Source organism: Phyllobates terribilis, unplaced genomic scaffold (genome assembly GCF_046119375.1).
Source record: "Phyllobates terribilis strain yellow unplaced genomic scaffold, ASM4611937v1 Scaffold_9__5_contigs__length_417890890, whole genome shotgun sequence".
In the NCBI taxonomy this organism is placed as follows: Eukaryota; Metazoa; Chordata; class Amphibia; order Anura; family Dendrobatidae; genus Phyllobates; species Phyllobates terribilis.
Window position 1 is genome coordinate 407,989,769 of NW_027362769.1, and position 16,510 is coordinate 408,006,278.

Here is a 16,510-nt window from a genome sequence, read left to right on the forward strand (position 1 = left end):
GGCTGAGTTTATGTTACACTGCCTTTCCCGTGACCCTCGCGCTCTCAAAATTTTGGGTGACAGTTATTACTGGTTGGTGACACTTCTAGACCATCGCTACAAGGAGAACCTTATAGCTCTTATTCCTGAGGTGGACAGGTCTACAAAAATGGGGCAGTACCAGAAGGCCCTTGTTGCGGAACTATTAAAAAAATTCCCATCTGAAAACGCTGGCGACAGAAGTCACAGTTCGTTGGACAACCAAGGAGTACAGGCGAAGGAGACACAACTACAATCCAGCAGAGGCAGGGGAACACTGTCAAAGTTGTGGGAGAGTTTTCTCAGACCCTCCCATCGCCCAGGCCCTGAAGCGCGGGGTACTCTAACAAGGAGTGCAAAGTTTGGGAAGATGCTGAGGGAGTACCTTGCTGACCATACCAACATCCTGTGTGATCCTCTGTGCCTTATAATTATTGGGTATCCAAGCTGGACACGTGGAATGAACTGGCTCTCTACGCCTTGGAGGTCCTGGCCTGCCCTGCTGCCAGCGTTTTATCAGAGCGGGTTTTTAGTGCCACTGGTGGAATTATAACTGATAAGCGCATCCGCCTGTCAACTGAAAATGCTGACAGGCTGACTCTTATGAAAATAAACAAGGGCTGGATTGGGCCAGACTTCTCAACACCACCGAATGATAGCAGCGTAACATAAACTCAAATCCAGTGTCTTTTTTTGTGAGGTGTATTCCAATGCACCTTTTCACACCCACACATGGTTTTGGCTATTTGCTCTTGTCCTACTTCTTCTCTTCATCCTCATCCTCCACCACCATATCATCAGGGTGACCGTGGTCCGTGATGCAACACCCACATAATTTTTTTAAAGGGTGTTTATGATGCCCATAAAAAAAAAAATTATACAGTGTGTTCATGTATACCCCCAGGGGTAAATGTTTGTCAACCCATACACTTACTGTATGGGCAGACAAGTAAGGGGTTTTGGGATGCGTCCAAATTTTCAAAGGGGTATTGGGGTGCGTCCAAATTTTGGGCAGATCTGCCACTCACTGCACACGCAATAACAGCATAGGAGACCCACTCTTTATTAATGGGAACAACAAAGCATAGCCAGCTGATGGCTCTCTTGGAATAGTGAGGGCAGACTGCTGGCCCTTTAAGAATAGTAAGGGCCTCCTGATATCCGTATAAAAATAGGTTTTGTGACTTTCAGTGTCTCTCTTTCATAAATGAAACAGGATGTGTCTGATGATGGGTCACACACCACATGGCCAGATAAGGTTGTAAAATGTTACAATGACATTTCCCAGTGAATGCATTTGTCTTGTTGAAAGCAATACAAAAGTGCAAAAACGCATCAAAAACGCTATGTGTGAACATAGCCCAAGGTGTGGAGGAGTATTTTTGTTTTTGTATATTTATTTTGCCTTATATACAAGTCATTACCCTGGAAAGGATGTTCCTTAACATATTTCCCAGGAAAATCCATTTTGGATTGTTTTTGTATGTTTTATTGTGAGTCCGTAAAAGTGGCGTAATACTCTGACAACGTTGTTGACAGCAGTGACCAGGGAGTCAGAAATGCTTCCAGGGGTCTTCCCCATGCTGTCCCCATGTAATTTCAGCACTGTTCCCATCGATTTGGGCAATTTTTAGGCCCTCTGCAGACCGCCGGAGGGAGCCGCCTGAAAAATGGTCGAGTTTCCCATAGACTTACATTGGGCTCGTTGCTCGGGTCGAGCACCCGAGTATTCCAATGTGCTCGACCCGAGCAACGAGTACCCGAGCATTTTAGTGCTGGTCATCACTAGTGGCCATCACAAAGCCCTGATCTCAATCCTATTGAAATTTTATGGGCAAAGCTGAAAAGGCTGCGAGCGCTGAGCAAGACGACCTACAAACCTGGATCAGTTACACCAGTTTTGTCAGGAGAAATCGGCCCAAATTCCCACCAACTATTGTGAGAAGCTGTGGAAGGATATCCCAAACGTGTGACCCAAGTCATTCAGTTTAAGGGCAATGGTACCAAATACTAATGAAATGGATGGAAACTTCTGACTTTTCAGTAAGTAATAAAAATGCCTTAAACCTTCTCTCTCTCTCATTATTCTGGCATTTGGCAAATATTAAACATTATGGTAAAATCCTAATTGTCCTAAAACGGGAAAGGTTTAGTCTGATTTCATGTCAGATATTGAGGAAAACATGCAGATGTGTCTTCTGATATAATGGATGGAAACTTCTGGTTTCAACTGTAGATGAGGACTGTACTTCTATTCTTGTACATAGGGGCAGTGTAATAGTAGATACACTCCTCAATATAGAAATTACATCATCAAGAAGGAAAAGAGGTGCGATTCTCGAAATCCCAGGATAAAGACATCACTGACCTGCAGATGATGGAGAATGGAAACAAAATTATCAAGCTTCTGAATTTCTTCAGTCTGGAGTCTGAGCCACGTGCATAAATCCCGACACCTCCGGCCTCGACTGCTGTCACTGAGGTCATTAATGGTCGCCTGAGGAAGGATCTGCCGCTGAATGTACAAATTATCAGGATCAGCTGCCGGCAGCTTCTGTGTGATCACTGACCGATGACGTCCCCAATGTGCTCAATGGAGACAAGTCCGGAGATGCTGCTGGCAGCTCCTCTGTAATCAGAGCTGTCACCAGAAATTTCGGGGCTCCATACTAGCAAAATTTTTGGGCCCCCTTGAGACTCCGCCCAGGCTACCAACCCAACTCGGCCTCCACCCCCCCAAACCTTCCACAGTCCCACTGCCCACTCTTGGAAAAACTCACCAATCATACATCAACAGTTCCCATCGAACACCAGATCACATACATAGCCAGCAGTTTTTGTTTTGGCCAAAAGATTTTTTAAGCAACCACCAGGACAAGGTAGACTCTGCTGGCCGGGCCCTACTCTACTCTAACGTATAATACCCAATACTCTTTTTAGGTATATTTTCATTTATTTTTATTTAAGGGAATGTGTCAAATACATTTTTTTAAAATGACCAATAATATCACATACAAGGGACAAATATGGTCACACCATGACCAGACCACATATTACCACTACATAGTGACCGAATAATACCACATACAAGGGACAAATATCACCACACCGTGACCAGATCTCATATTATCACCACATAGTGACCGAATAATACCACATTCAAGGGACAAATACCGCCATACCGTGACCAGATCACATAATACCACTACATAGTGACCGAATAATAAGACATATAAGGGACAAATACTGCCAAACCATGACAAGCTCACATATTACGACCGCATAGTGACCAAATATTACCACATACAAGGAACAAATACTGTCACACCATGACCGGACCACATGTTAGCACCACATAGTGACCGAACACTACAATACTGATCATTAGTGTTGAGCGATACCTTCCGATATCAGGAAATATCAGATCGGGTTGGATCGGGCCGATACCCAAAAAGTATTGGATATTGCCGATTCCGATACCGGAAACCAATGCAAGTCAATGGGACACAAATATCGGAATGAAAATAAACCCTTTCTTTCCTTGCAGGTTAATTCTACATGAAGGAAAACAACTAACAATAATGTAGAATGTATTGGGGGAGGTGGTTGCCCAAATCGATGGGAATAGTGCTCACAGTGAAACATGAAAAGCCGGCAATTCAGCAGCGGCATACACCGGTACCCGACAATTTAGAACAGAAAGAATAGAGCTTCACACATAGATTAGATAGAGAGAAACATGTCAGTCACATATATAAGAAGTACAGTGATAGTGTTGATTACTGTACTTGTCATTTAGTGTTAAAGGATTTATTTAAAAAAATAATAGTGTTTTCATGCACCGTTTCTTTAAAAAAGCCGACCGGCAATTCAGCAGCGGTATCCGAGAATTTAGAACAGAAAGAATAGAGCATCACACATAGATTAGATAGATAGAAACATGTCAGTCACATATATAATAAGTACAATGATAGTGTTGATTACTGTACTTGTCATTTAGTGTTAAAATAAAGGATTTATAAAAAAAAAAATTGGCGTGGGGTTCCCCGTAATTTTAGTCTCTAACGGAGGTTAAGCAGACGGCTGGGGCAGATGTTTGAAGCCTGGGAAGGGGGTAATACCCACAGAGCTTCCCAGGCTACTAATATGAGCCCCCAGCTGAATACCTAGCCTTTACTAGCTATTAAAATAGGGGACCCCCTAAAAAAATGACGTGGGGTCCCCCCTATTTTAATAGCTAGCAAAGGCTAGGCAGACAGCTGGCGGCTGATATTAATAGCCCAGGAAGGGTGCCATGAATATTGGCCCCCTTCCAGGCTAGAAACACCAGCCGTCAGCCGCCCCAGAAATGGCACATCCACAGTATGCGCCAATTCTGGCACTTAGCCTCACTCTTCCCACTGCCCTGTAGCGGTGGCAGTGGGGTAATAGGGCTGGGGTTGATGTCAGCTTATAATGCCAGCTGACATCAAGCCCAGGTTAGTAATGGAGAGGCGTCAAGCCCAGGTTAGTAATGGAGAGGCGTCTATAAGACACCCCCATTACTAACCCCATAGTCAAAGTTAAAAAAAAACACAAACACCCAGAATAAAGTCCTTTAATTGAAATAAACATGCCTGCGCTTCTCAGTGTCTGCGGTATGACAGGCTGGATGGCAGCTTTCTGCTGCGATCCAGCCTGTCATCTCGATGGAGCAGAGCTGGAGCCATCCGGGGAACCATGGAAAGGTAAGGATGATGTTGCTTTATTATTTTACTTTTATTGCAGAAGAAATTGGCTTCAGCTGGAATGGGCGTGACGGTAAGTATGGTTTAATTTAGAACAATAAAGAATTGTGTGTTTATTTCAATTAAAAGACTTTATTCTGGGTTTTTGTGTTTTTTTTAACTTTGACTATGGGGTTAGTAATGGGAGTGTCTTTTGGGCAACCACTGTAATGCCACAACCACCATGGCTGTGGCATTAACGTCTTAAAAAAATATTAATTCCTGCTATTCCATTTAATTGTAATGTAAGGGGGATAATGTAATGTCAGCGCTTGAGCAGGAGAATTCTCCCACGCTGGGATGGCTGAGCGCTGCCATCCAGCTTGTCATCCTTCAGAGACACTGCAGAGCGCAGGCATTATGTGAACTTCCGATTCCGGTATTCGATATTGTAAAAGTATCGGAACTCAGTATCGGAACTCCGATACAGCGAATATCGGTCGATACCCGATATTTCAGTATCGGAATGCTCAACACTACTGATCATTAGTAAAATAGTATACAGTGTAAGTGTACAGGTAACACTGACTCACCGGTGACATCTCAGTTGAAGTTCTTCATCTTCGCTTTTCTTGTTCTAACGACCATCACTTCTTCCAGCCAGTACTCGTCTGTGCATAAAATAACACAGTTATCTAGAGCAGGTTCCAGAGCGCATTCCCCAATTTCTCCCCAACTTCTACACTACATCAGATGAAAAAAAAAGCAACATGGTGCCGCCCTGAACAGTAACAGGACTCCCCCCCCCCACCCTCACTGAAAACAGTATCTTCAAAAATAAAATACGGTACAGACCAAAAGTTTGGACACACCTTCTCATTTAAAGATTTTTCTGTATTTTCATGAGTTTGAAAATTGTACATTCACACTGAAGGCATCAAAACTATGAATTACCACATGTGGAATTATATACTTAACAAAAAAGTGTGAAACAACTGAAAATATGTCTTATATTCTAGGTTCTTCACAGTAGCCACCTTTTGCTTTGATGACGGCTTTGCACACTCTTGGCATTCTCTTGATGAGCTTCAAGAGGTAGTCACCGGAAATGGTTTTCACGTCACAGGTGTGCCCTGTCAGGTTTAATAAGTGGGATTTCTTGTCTTATAAATGGGGTTGGGACCATCAGTTGTGTTGTGCAGAAGTCAGGTGGATACACAGCTGATAGTCCTACTGAATAGACTGTTAGAATTTGTATTATGGCAAGAAAAAAGCAGCTAAGTAAAGAAAAACGAGTGGCCATCATTACTTTAAGAAATAAAGGTCAGTCAGTGTGAAAAATTGGGAAAACTTTGAAAGTGTCCCCAAGTGCAGTTGCAAAAACCATCAAGCGCTACAAAGAAACTGGCTCACATGAGGAGCGCCCCTGGAAAGGAAGACCAAGAGTCACCTCTGCTTCTGAGGATAAGTTTATCCGAGTCACCAGCCTCAGAAATCGCAGGTTAACAGCAGCTCAGATTAGAGACCAGGTCAATGCCACACAGAGTTCTAGCAGCAGACACATCTCTACAACAACTGTTAAGAGGAGACTTTGTGCACCAGGCCTTCATGGTAAAATAGCTGTTAGGAAACCACTGCTAAGGACAGGCAACAAGCAGAAGAGACTTGTTTGGGCTAAAGAACACAAGGAATGGACATTAGACCAGTGGAAATCTGTGCTTTGGTCTGATGAGTCCAAATTTGAGATCTTTGGTTCCAACCACCATGTCTTTGTGCGACGCAGAAAAGGTGAACGGATGGACTCTACATGCCTGGTTCCCACCGTGAAGCATGGAGGAGGAGGTGTGATGGTGTGGGGGGGCTTTGCTGGTGACACTGTTGGGGATTTATTCAAAATTGAAGGCATACTGAACCAGCATGGCTACCACAGCATCTTGCAGCGGCATGCTATTCCATCCGGTTTGCGTTTAGATGGACCATCATTTATTTTTCAACAGGACAATGACCCCAAACACCCTCCAGGTTGTGTAAGGGCTATTTGACCAAGAGGGAGAGTGATGGGGTGCTACGCCAGATGACCAGGCCTCCACAGTCACCAGACCTGAACCCAATCGAGATGGTTTGGGGTGAGCTGGACCGCAGAGTGAAGGCAAAAGGGCCAACAAGTGCTAAGCATCTCTGGGAACTCCTTCAAGATTGTTGGAAGACCATTTCCGGTGACTACCTCTTGAAGCTCATCAAGAGAATGCCAAGAGTGTGCAAAGCAGTCATCAAAGCAAAAGGTGGATACTGTGAAGAACCTTGAATATAAGACATATTTTCAGTAGTTTCACACTTTTTTGTTAAGTATATAATTCCACATGTGGTAATTCATAGTTTTGATGTCTTCAGTGTGAATGTACAATTTTCATAGTCATGAAAATACAGAAAAATCTTTAAATGAGAAGGTGTGTCCAAACTTTTGGTCTGTACTGTGCATCACAGTAGTAATAATATCCTTTAATTAGCCCCAACAGTAATAATGTCCCACATCCTGCCCCCAATGTATCCATCCTGCCTCCAATGTCTCCATTCTGTCCCATGTCTCCATTCTGCCCCCAATGTCTCTATTTACCTTCATCCTGCCCCCATTCTGCTCCCATTTGTTTCCATCCTGCCCCCATTTGTCTCCATCCTGCCCCCATGTCTCCATTCTGCCCCCAATGTATCCATTCTGCCCCCAATGTATCAATTATGCCCCCAATGTCTCCATCCTGCCCCCAATGTCTCCATCCTGCCCCATGTTTCTATTCTGCCCCCAATGTCTCTCCATTCTGCCCCAATGACTCTCCATACTGCCCCCAATGTCTCCCCATTCTGCCCCCAATGTCTATCCATTCTGTACCATGTTTCTATTCTGCCCCATGTTTCCATTCTGTCCTCAATATGTCCCATCCTGCCCCCATTTTTCAATCCTGCCCCCATGTCTGCATCCTGCCCCCATGTTTCTCTAGCTTGCCCCCTTTCTTGCGGCTTTGCAAAAGAAAGTTTCTCCTTACCTTGCCACGCTCCAGCAGCACCAGGCTGTCCCATCACCCGAAGCACAGCCGCTGGAGCATGATAGTGACGTCATACACCAGCAACATGAGTGCTGTTTGCTGCCGGCCTGTAATTGGCTGGCGGCTGTTAACTATTGCCATGCGGGAAGCTTCCCGCATGGCAATAGATTTCAAGTGAAAGTGTGTCCGAGGATGCATGTTCACAGAAACTGAACTGGCAGAATCCGGCCACTGGGGCCCGGTGAGCAGAAGAACGGGGCCTGACCGGGACCCCTCAGCTCACCGGGCCCCATACGCTAGTAAGGGCAGTAATGCCCTGATGGCTGCCCTGTCTGTTATCATCGACCACCAAGGACGTTCCTAATGTGTTAGATGGAAAAAAAATCCATAGACGCTGCCAGCAGATCCTGTGCAATCACTGACCAATGAAGTCTCTGATGTGCTTGATGGAGACAAGTCCGGAGAAGCTGCTGGTAGCTCCTCTGTAATTACAGACCAATGACGTCCCCGATGTGACCAATGGAGAAAAGTCTGGAGATGTTGCCGGCAGCTCCTGTGTAATCACTGACCAATGAAGTCACCGATGTTCTTGATGGAGACAAGTTCGAAAACGCTGCCGGCAGCTCCTGTGTAATAATTACCGACCAATGATATCCCTGATATGCTCGATAATGAAAAGTCCGGAGACACTCCTGGAAGCTACTGTGCAATCATGACTAAGGACGTCTCCAATGTGCTCGACTGAAACAAGTCCGGAGATGCTGCCGGCAGCCCCTCTGTAATCATTGACCAATGACGTCCCCGATGTGCCCAATGGAGAAAAGTCCGGAGACGCTGCTAACAGCTTCTGTGAGATCACCGACCGATGACGTCCTCAATGTGCTCGATGGAGACAAGTCCAGAGATACTGCTGGCAGCTCCTGTGTAATTACCTTCCAATGATGTCCTCGATGTGCTCGATGGAGACAAGTCCAGAGATGCTGCTGGCAGCTCCTGTGTAATCACCGCGCAGTGATGTCCTCAATGTGCTCGATGGAGACAAGTCCAGAGTTGCTGCTGGCAGCTCCTGTGTAATTACCTTCCAATGATGTCCCCGATGTGCTTGATGGAGACAAGTCCAGAGATGCTGCTGGCAGCTCCTGTGTAATCACCTATCAGTGACGTCCTCAATGTGCTCGATGGAGACAAGTCCCGAGACGCTGCTGGCAGCTCCTCTGTAATCACCGACCAGTGACGTCTTCAATGTGCTCGATGGAGACAAGTCCAGAGTTGCTGCTGGCAGCTCCTGTGTAATCACCTTCCAATGACGTCCCCGATGTGCTCGATGGAGACAAGTCCAGAGACGCTGCTGGCAGCTCCTGTGTAATCATCTTCCAATGACGTCCTCAATGTGCTCGATGGAGACAAGTCCGGAGATGCTGCTGGCAGCTCCTGTGCAATCACTGACCAATGATGTCCCCGATGTGCTCGATGGAGACAAGTCCAGAGATGCTGCTGGCAGCTCCTGTGTAATCACCTTCCAATGACGTCCCCTATGTACTCGATTGAGACAAGTCCAGAAATGCTGCTGGCAGCTCCTGTGTAATCACCTTCCAATGACATCCCCTATGTGCTGGATGGAGACAAGTCCGGAGATGCTGCTGGCAGCTCCTGTGTAATCATCTTCCAATGACGTCCTCAATGTGCTCGATGGAGACAAGTCCAGAGACGCTAAGGTACTGGCTTATACTGAATGGATTGAGAGTTTGAACATTTTTGTTTCCATCTTTCCTCATTTGCCGTCCTGTTATTTCCAGAATTCACCACTTTTCCTTCTTGGTGTTGTAACTTCAGAGTTGCAGAGTGTGGGGGGTTATCAGCTGTTGTTTTGTGTCTTATTCTCCCTTTTATTGATCGTTCTCAGGTTGTTTTCTTATTGATTTACTAATTTTTAGTGTAAGAAAAGAAATTACAAATGTGGAGAAGGTGGAGCTGAAATTTATATTCCAAACTGCACAAAAGCTGACAGGTAATAATATCCCTTCTTATTGTCTAATTAAGGGTCTGCATCTTTTTCATCCATGGGGTGGTCTGCGTATCTCCCTCCCACCGATATCTCAGCAAAACATTTCTTTTTTTAACATTTGATTTTGACAAGACAGCTAATGTCTTAAGATATGCACATAAACCGGCCTTATGTATATAAAAAACAAAAGAGAACATTGCTGATCAACCTGGACAATGCCAGAATCAGCGTATGCATACCAACTCCAAAAACATGTTTTATAAACAAAGAGAAAAATATGGAGCATAAAGGTAGAAAGAAGTATAAAAAGCCTACGTTTTTCAGGGCGAAAGGCGCGTTTGAGCATTTCCTCCACTGTATTTCCATCACTACCAGCACTTCTTTTTATCTTGGGTAAGGCATGTCTCATTTAACTTATAGGTGATTGTTATTGGAGCTGCTGCTGCTTGGTACTACTTCACCCATGATCTACACTTATTCTAATGTGCCTTGCTCTCTTTGCATTTCTTTGATTCATTTACAATGGTTAAGGGACTATGTAATGAATGAGTGCTGCGTATTCCTGACTACATACACTACTGATCATCTTAATTGTGACTGTTTTACTGATTTACCTATTATGTGATATTTATGTATTGACTGTAATCATTAAAATTTATACTTCTTTCTAATGTCTTAAGATAGTTGATTAAGTGGCGGTAGGTGTGCACCAAGGCTGATTCCTCACATTTCTATCTAAGCTGAGCCTTATAAATGAAATTGATGCAGAAATCTTGCAGTTTTCCCTCAGACTATTGAGTCTCAGAATAGACTGACACATCCTGGATTCATTTCTTTATGGTAATTGACAGTTTTCCATGAACAGTAAGTTACAGTAACAGATCTATTGCGAAACTGGAGTCAGAAAACGTAAGGTTTATCATATCCAATGGGTGATATAAATATGACAGCTGCTCCTCTTCCCACAGAGCATGCTCACTTCACTGCGCATGGGGTTGGGTGACATCTCAGCTCCAACGCTCTGCAAAGCAATCATTGCACAGGTCACAGAGCATGCCCAGTACACTCTCCTGACAGCTCCACCACTGGACAGTCACATCTGCAGTCATTGAGCATGCTCATCACACTCTCCAGGAGGAGACAGTAGGTAATACAGACAGCTCCACCACTGGACAGTCACATCTGCAGTCACTGAGCATGCTCACTACACTCTCCAGAAGGAGACAGTAGGTAATACAGACAACTTCACTACTGGACAGTCACATCTGCACAGTCACTGAGCATGCTCATCACACTCTCCAGAAGGAGACAGTAGGTAATACAGACAGCTCCACCACTGGACAGTCACATCTGCACAGTCACTGAGCATGCTCATCACACTCTCCAGAAGGAGACAGTAGGTAATACAGACAACTTCACTACTGGACAGTCACATCTGCACAGTCACTGAGCATGCTCATCACACTTTCCAGAAGGAGACAGTAGGTAATACAGACAGCTCCACCACTGGACAGTCACATCTGCACAGTCACTGAGCATGCTCATCACACTCTCCAGAAGGAGACAGTAGGTAATACAGACAGCTCCACCACTGGACAGTCACATCTGCAGTCATTGAGCATGCTCATCACACTCTCCAGAAGGAGACAGTAGGTAATACAGACAGCTCCACCACTGGACAGTCACATCTGCAGTCATTGAGCATGCTCATCACACTCTCCAGAAGGAGACAGTAGGTAATACAGACAGCTCCACCACTGGACAGTCACATCTGCAGTCATTGAGCATGCTCATCACACTCTCCAGAAGGAGACAGTAGGTAATACAGACAACTCCACCACTGGACAGTCACATCTGCAGTCATTGAGCATGCTCATCACACTCTCCAGAAGGAGACAGTAGATAATACAGACAACTCCACCACTGGACAGTCACATCTGCAGTCATTGAGCATGCTCACTACACTCTCCAGAAGGAGACAGTAGATAATACAGACAACTCCACCACTGGACAGTCACATCTGCAGTCACTGAGCATGCTCACTACACTCTCCAGAAGGAGACAGTAGGTAATACAGACAACTTCACTACTGGACAGTCACATCTGCACAGTCACTGAGCATGCTCATCACACTTTCCAGAAGGAGACAGTAGGTAATACAGACAGCTCCACCACTGGACAGTCACATCTGCACAGTCACTGAGCATGCTCATCACACTCTCCAGAAGGAGACAGTAGGTAATACAGACAGCTCCACCACTGGACAGTCACATCTGCAGTCATTGAGCATGCTCATCACACTCTCCAGAAGGAGACAGTAGGTAATACAGACAACTCCACCACTGGACAGTCACATCTGCAGTCATTGAGCATGCTCATCACACTCTCCAGAAGGAGACAGTAGATAATACAGACAACTCCACCACTGGACAGTCACATCTGCAGTCATTGAGCATGCTCATCACACTCTCCAGAAGGAGACAGTAGGTAATACAGACAGCTCCACCACTGGACAGTCACATCTGCAGTCATTGATAGTGTTGAGCGAGCACTAAAATGCTCGGGTGCTCGAAGCTCGGGCCGAGCTCACCGTGATACTCGGGTGCTCGACCCGAGCAACGAGCCCAAAGTTAGTCTATGGGAGACTCAAGCATTTTTGCGGTGGCACCTCCGGCAGTCTTTTAAAAGCCTAACAAGTGCCCAAAACGATAGTGACAGTGCTCAAATGACATGGGGACAGCATGGGCATCGCCCCTGGAAGCATTTCTGACCCCCAGGTCACTGCTGTCAACAACGTGGTCAGAGGTATTAAGCCACTTTTACGGGCTCACAATAAAACGTTCAAAAACGAAAGTGAAACTTTTTTCCTGTGACATATGTTAAGGAACATCCTTTCCAGGGTAAAGACTTGTGTATAAGTTAAAATAAATGACCAAAAACAAAAATACTCCTCCACACCTTCGGCTATGTTCACAAGTAGCATTTTTTATGCGTTTTTGCACTTTTGTATTGCTTTCAACTATGACAAATGCATTCACCGTGAAATGTCATTTTAACATTTTACAACCTTATCTGGCCATGTGCTGTGTGACACATGCATACCGTGCTGAAAAGACATGGGAACAGCATGGGGAAGACCCCTGGAAGCATCTCTGACACCCAGGTCACTGTCTAAAAGTGTGCCCATCAGAAGTGATCCTTTCCGCATCAGAAGATGCAGACTTGCAACTATCCCCATGCAAGTTATGGTCCCAGGGCAGTGTTCAATTGTACCTCCCCCATTCCTTGCAATACAAGCTCAAGTATGCAGCCTGCCACCCACCCACCTCCAGGCTGCAATACCATACTGCTTGCTTGCTTGAACTTGAAATTGAGCCTTTCAGGCATGTGGAGGCGGAATCTGGCCACCACGTCATGGTTGTGTTGGCGGCCTGGAATCCATACTCAGTTCCCAGCCGCCCGGCAGCCGGGTGTCCATACTCGGTCCCCAGCCGCCCCGCGGCCGGGTGTCCACACACGGTCCCCAGCCGCCTGGGGGCAGCCGGGTGTCCATAAACGGTCCCCAGCCGCCCCTATTTCTCCTTGGAACATCCCCCCACACACTTTTCTTAGCCCGGCCTGCTTTAGGCAGCATTGGACGAGCCCACCAGAGAACCAGACTCCTCCGGTGGGCCCTGACTTCTCCATCGGTGGAGTTGAGAGTGCCAAGGTGAGGAGCATGATGATGATGACAGAAGTTAGCATCAGCTATGTTTTCTTTTAATGCAAGTGTAAGTGTGCAGCCTGCCACCCACCACCCCCAGACTGCAATGCCATACTGCTAGCTTGCACTTGAAATGGGGCCTTTTAGTTTGGAGGAGGCCGAAGCTGGCCACTACCTCATGGCTGCTTCGACAGCGAGGTATCCATACTCAGTCCCCAGCCGCCCATATTTGTCCTGGTGTGCCTTATACATAAGATTAAGCGCGTATACCAAAACATTACCTGTGCCCTCCCCAGTGCATTTAGTGGGAAGGAGAGCCTATTCCGCTGTAGTGTGTGCATGCCAAACCCCTGTTCATGGTACATGCGAAGATGCCTCCCACCTTGCACCTGTCATTGCAGACTTGCAACTATCCCCGTTCAAGTCCTTGTCCCAGGGCAGTGTTCAATTGTACCTCTCCCATTCCTTGCAATGCAAGCGCAAGTATGCAGCCTGCCACCCACCCACCCCCAGGCTGCAATACCATACTGCTTGCTTGCTTGCACTTTAAATTGGGCCTTTTAGACATGTGGAGGCGGAATCTGGCCACCACGCCATGGCTGTGTCGGTGGCCTGGTATCCATACTCAGTCCCCAGCTGCCTGGTGGCCGGGTGTCCCTGCTTGCTCCCCAGCCTCCAGGGGGTGGCCGGGTGTCCATACTCGGTCCCCAGCCACCCCTATTTGTCCCGGTAACCTTTCCCACACTTTTCTTAGCCTGGCCTGCTTTAGGGCAGCATTGGCCGAGCCCACCGGACTATCAGACTCCTCCGGTGGGCCCTGGCTTCTCCATCAGGGGAGTTGAGAGTGCCAAGGTGAGGAGCATGATGAGGATGATAGAAGTTAGCATCTGCTTTGTTTTGTTGTAATGCAAGTGCATGTATGTAGTAGCGGCTAGGCCTGAGGTGGTCAGCGTTTTGGCGCATATCCTACCTCCTCCGAGGATTGCTGGATGTTTTCCTGCTACTATCCAAGTTCTATGACTCCCGTTAAAACAAAGCTTCAGGTGATAAATGATGGATGAGGTAGTGGCAAAGGAGAAAGAGCAGGAGGAACAGGGACCATTCACATCAATATCAGGCCAGTCAACCAGATATGTCTTGTAGGATGTAACGGGTCTGGGAGGCGGAACCTCTGAGCTACTATACAAGGGGGCGGTCCTTGTAAGGGAGCGGGTGGCGACCAGGGAAGACGGGCAGGCAGTCACAGCAGGTGACCGGGACAGTCTCTGAGTGAACGGGCTGGAGGTCACGGCAAGTGACCGGGGCAGTCTCTGGATGAACGGGCAGGAGATCACGGCAAGTGACCGGGGCAGTCTCTGGATGAACGGGCAGGAGGTCACGGCAAGTGACCGGGGCAGTCTCTGGATGAACGGGCAGGAGGTCACGGCAAGTGACCGGGGCAGTCTCTGGGTAAAGGATAGGTACGACCTGTGATGGCAGAGCCTCCAGGTAGGCTAGCAGGCAGATGGTTGATGTGTGCTCCCAGGTGAGCAAGCGAGAGTCTCTGGAATGGCAGGTGGTCACAGCACGTGACGGCGGAGCCTCCAGGTAGGCTAGCAGGCAGGTAACAGGTGTGCGCTCCCAGGTGAGCGGGCAGGAGTCTCTGGAATGGCAGGTGGTCACAGCACGTAACGGCGGAGCCTCCAGGTAGGCTAGCAGGCAGGTAACAGGTGTGCGCTCCCAGGTGAGCGGGCAGGAGTCTCTGGAATGGCAGGTGGTCACAGCACGTGACGGCGGAGCCTCCAGGTAGGCTAGCAGGCAGGTAACAGGTGTGCGCTCCCAGATGAGCGGGCAAGCTGGTCCATAGACAGACTGACAGGAGTTGGAGGGCAGACCGTCGGACCTCAGGCTAGCAGGCAGGTAGCAGAGGAGCGCTCCCAGGTGAGCGGGCAAGCTGGTCCTTAGACAGACTGACAGGAGTCGGTAGGCAGAACGTCAGACCTCAGGCTAGCAGGCAGGTAAGCAGAATATCAGGCAGGAATCAGACAGCAAACTGGCAGGAATCTGGCAGGTAACTGGCAACGGGATCTGAGGGCTGAAGCAGAGTAGTGAACAGTGCAACAACATTGCTCGGGCACCTCCATTTTGGAGGAGGTGCCTTATATATGGTGAAGTCCTCCGGCCGGGGACTCCTTAGGACGGCGCGCGCGGCCCCTTTAAGAGGGAGGGAGCGCGCGCGCGCGCCCTAAGCACAGTGGCCGGGAAGGAGCGCGCGCTGCCAGCAGAGCGGGAGGAGGACGCCGGGCTCGGAGCAGAGGGGTGAGGGGAACAGCGTCCCTGCCTAGCAGAGGGCAGGGATGCCGGCGCTACATAGGATATGTTTCTGTACCAAAAGGAGCGGTTCGGCTACACAGTTATAGGGCATACAGTGAGTGCAATGCCTACCAAAAATTTCGAGCCACTCCAATGCCCCTTGGAAATGACATGGAGGTCAGAGGGCGTTAACTAAACCTTTTTTTCCATTTATAGCAACTGGGTCTCCTGTGCACTGTTGGCCTAAGCAGTGAATGGAAGGCTTTCCAAAAATTATGAGGAACTGCAATGCCCCTTACAAGAGCTATGTGTGGCACCCCAGGGGTCTGGTCACCACAGTAATAGAGATATTACGTCGGAGAGCAAGTGGGAGGTTTCCTGGTCAGGATCCCTTAAACATGCAACATCCTCCTGCCCCAATCCTGGGAGGGGAGAATTCTGCCCTTATAAACTGGATCTGGAGCGGGGTTGAGTGAGTCAGGGAACAGTCAGAGTCAGAGTGAGAGCAAGGGAAAGTAACAGCAAGGAGCTCTGTAGGAGCTAGGAGCTAAAGACCAGGGGCTGGAAGCTGAGCAGAGCTCGCCCTGGCAGAAGACAATAGGAACCGGACACAGGAGTCCGAAGCTGTGAGGACTTATATATCCAGCAGCAGAAACCAGCCGGCAGGGGATTTCAGGTCCTCTGGCCATAGAAGCCCGGAGGCTCAGTCACAAGCAAGGGTCCAGCACCGCCGTCGTGGAGCGGAGGC

General features: G+C 47.6%; 1 protein-coding gene across 1 annotated transcript in view; it reads left to right on the forward strand.

The window, feature by feature from the left end:
* Positions 1-16,510, forward strand: part of LOC141161274 (uncharacterized) — a 69,762-nt gene that overhangs the window by 25,418 nt on the left and 27,834 nt on the right. The window contains exon 3 of the mRNA XM_073646071.1: positions 9,697-9,770. Within this exon, the coding sequence (XP_073502172.1) occupies positions 9,697-9,770 (74 nt within the window). The remainder of the gene's footprint in view (positions 1-9,696; positions 9,771-16,510) is intronic.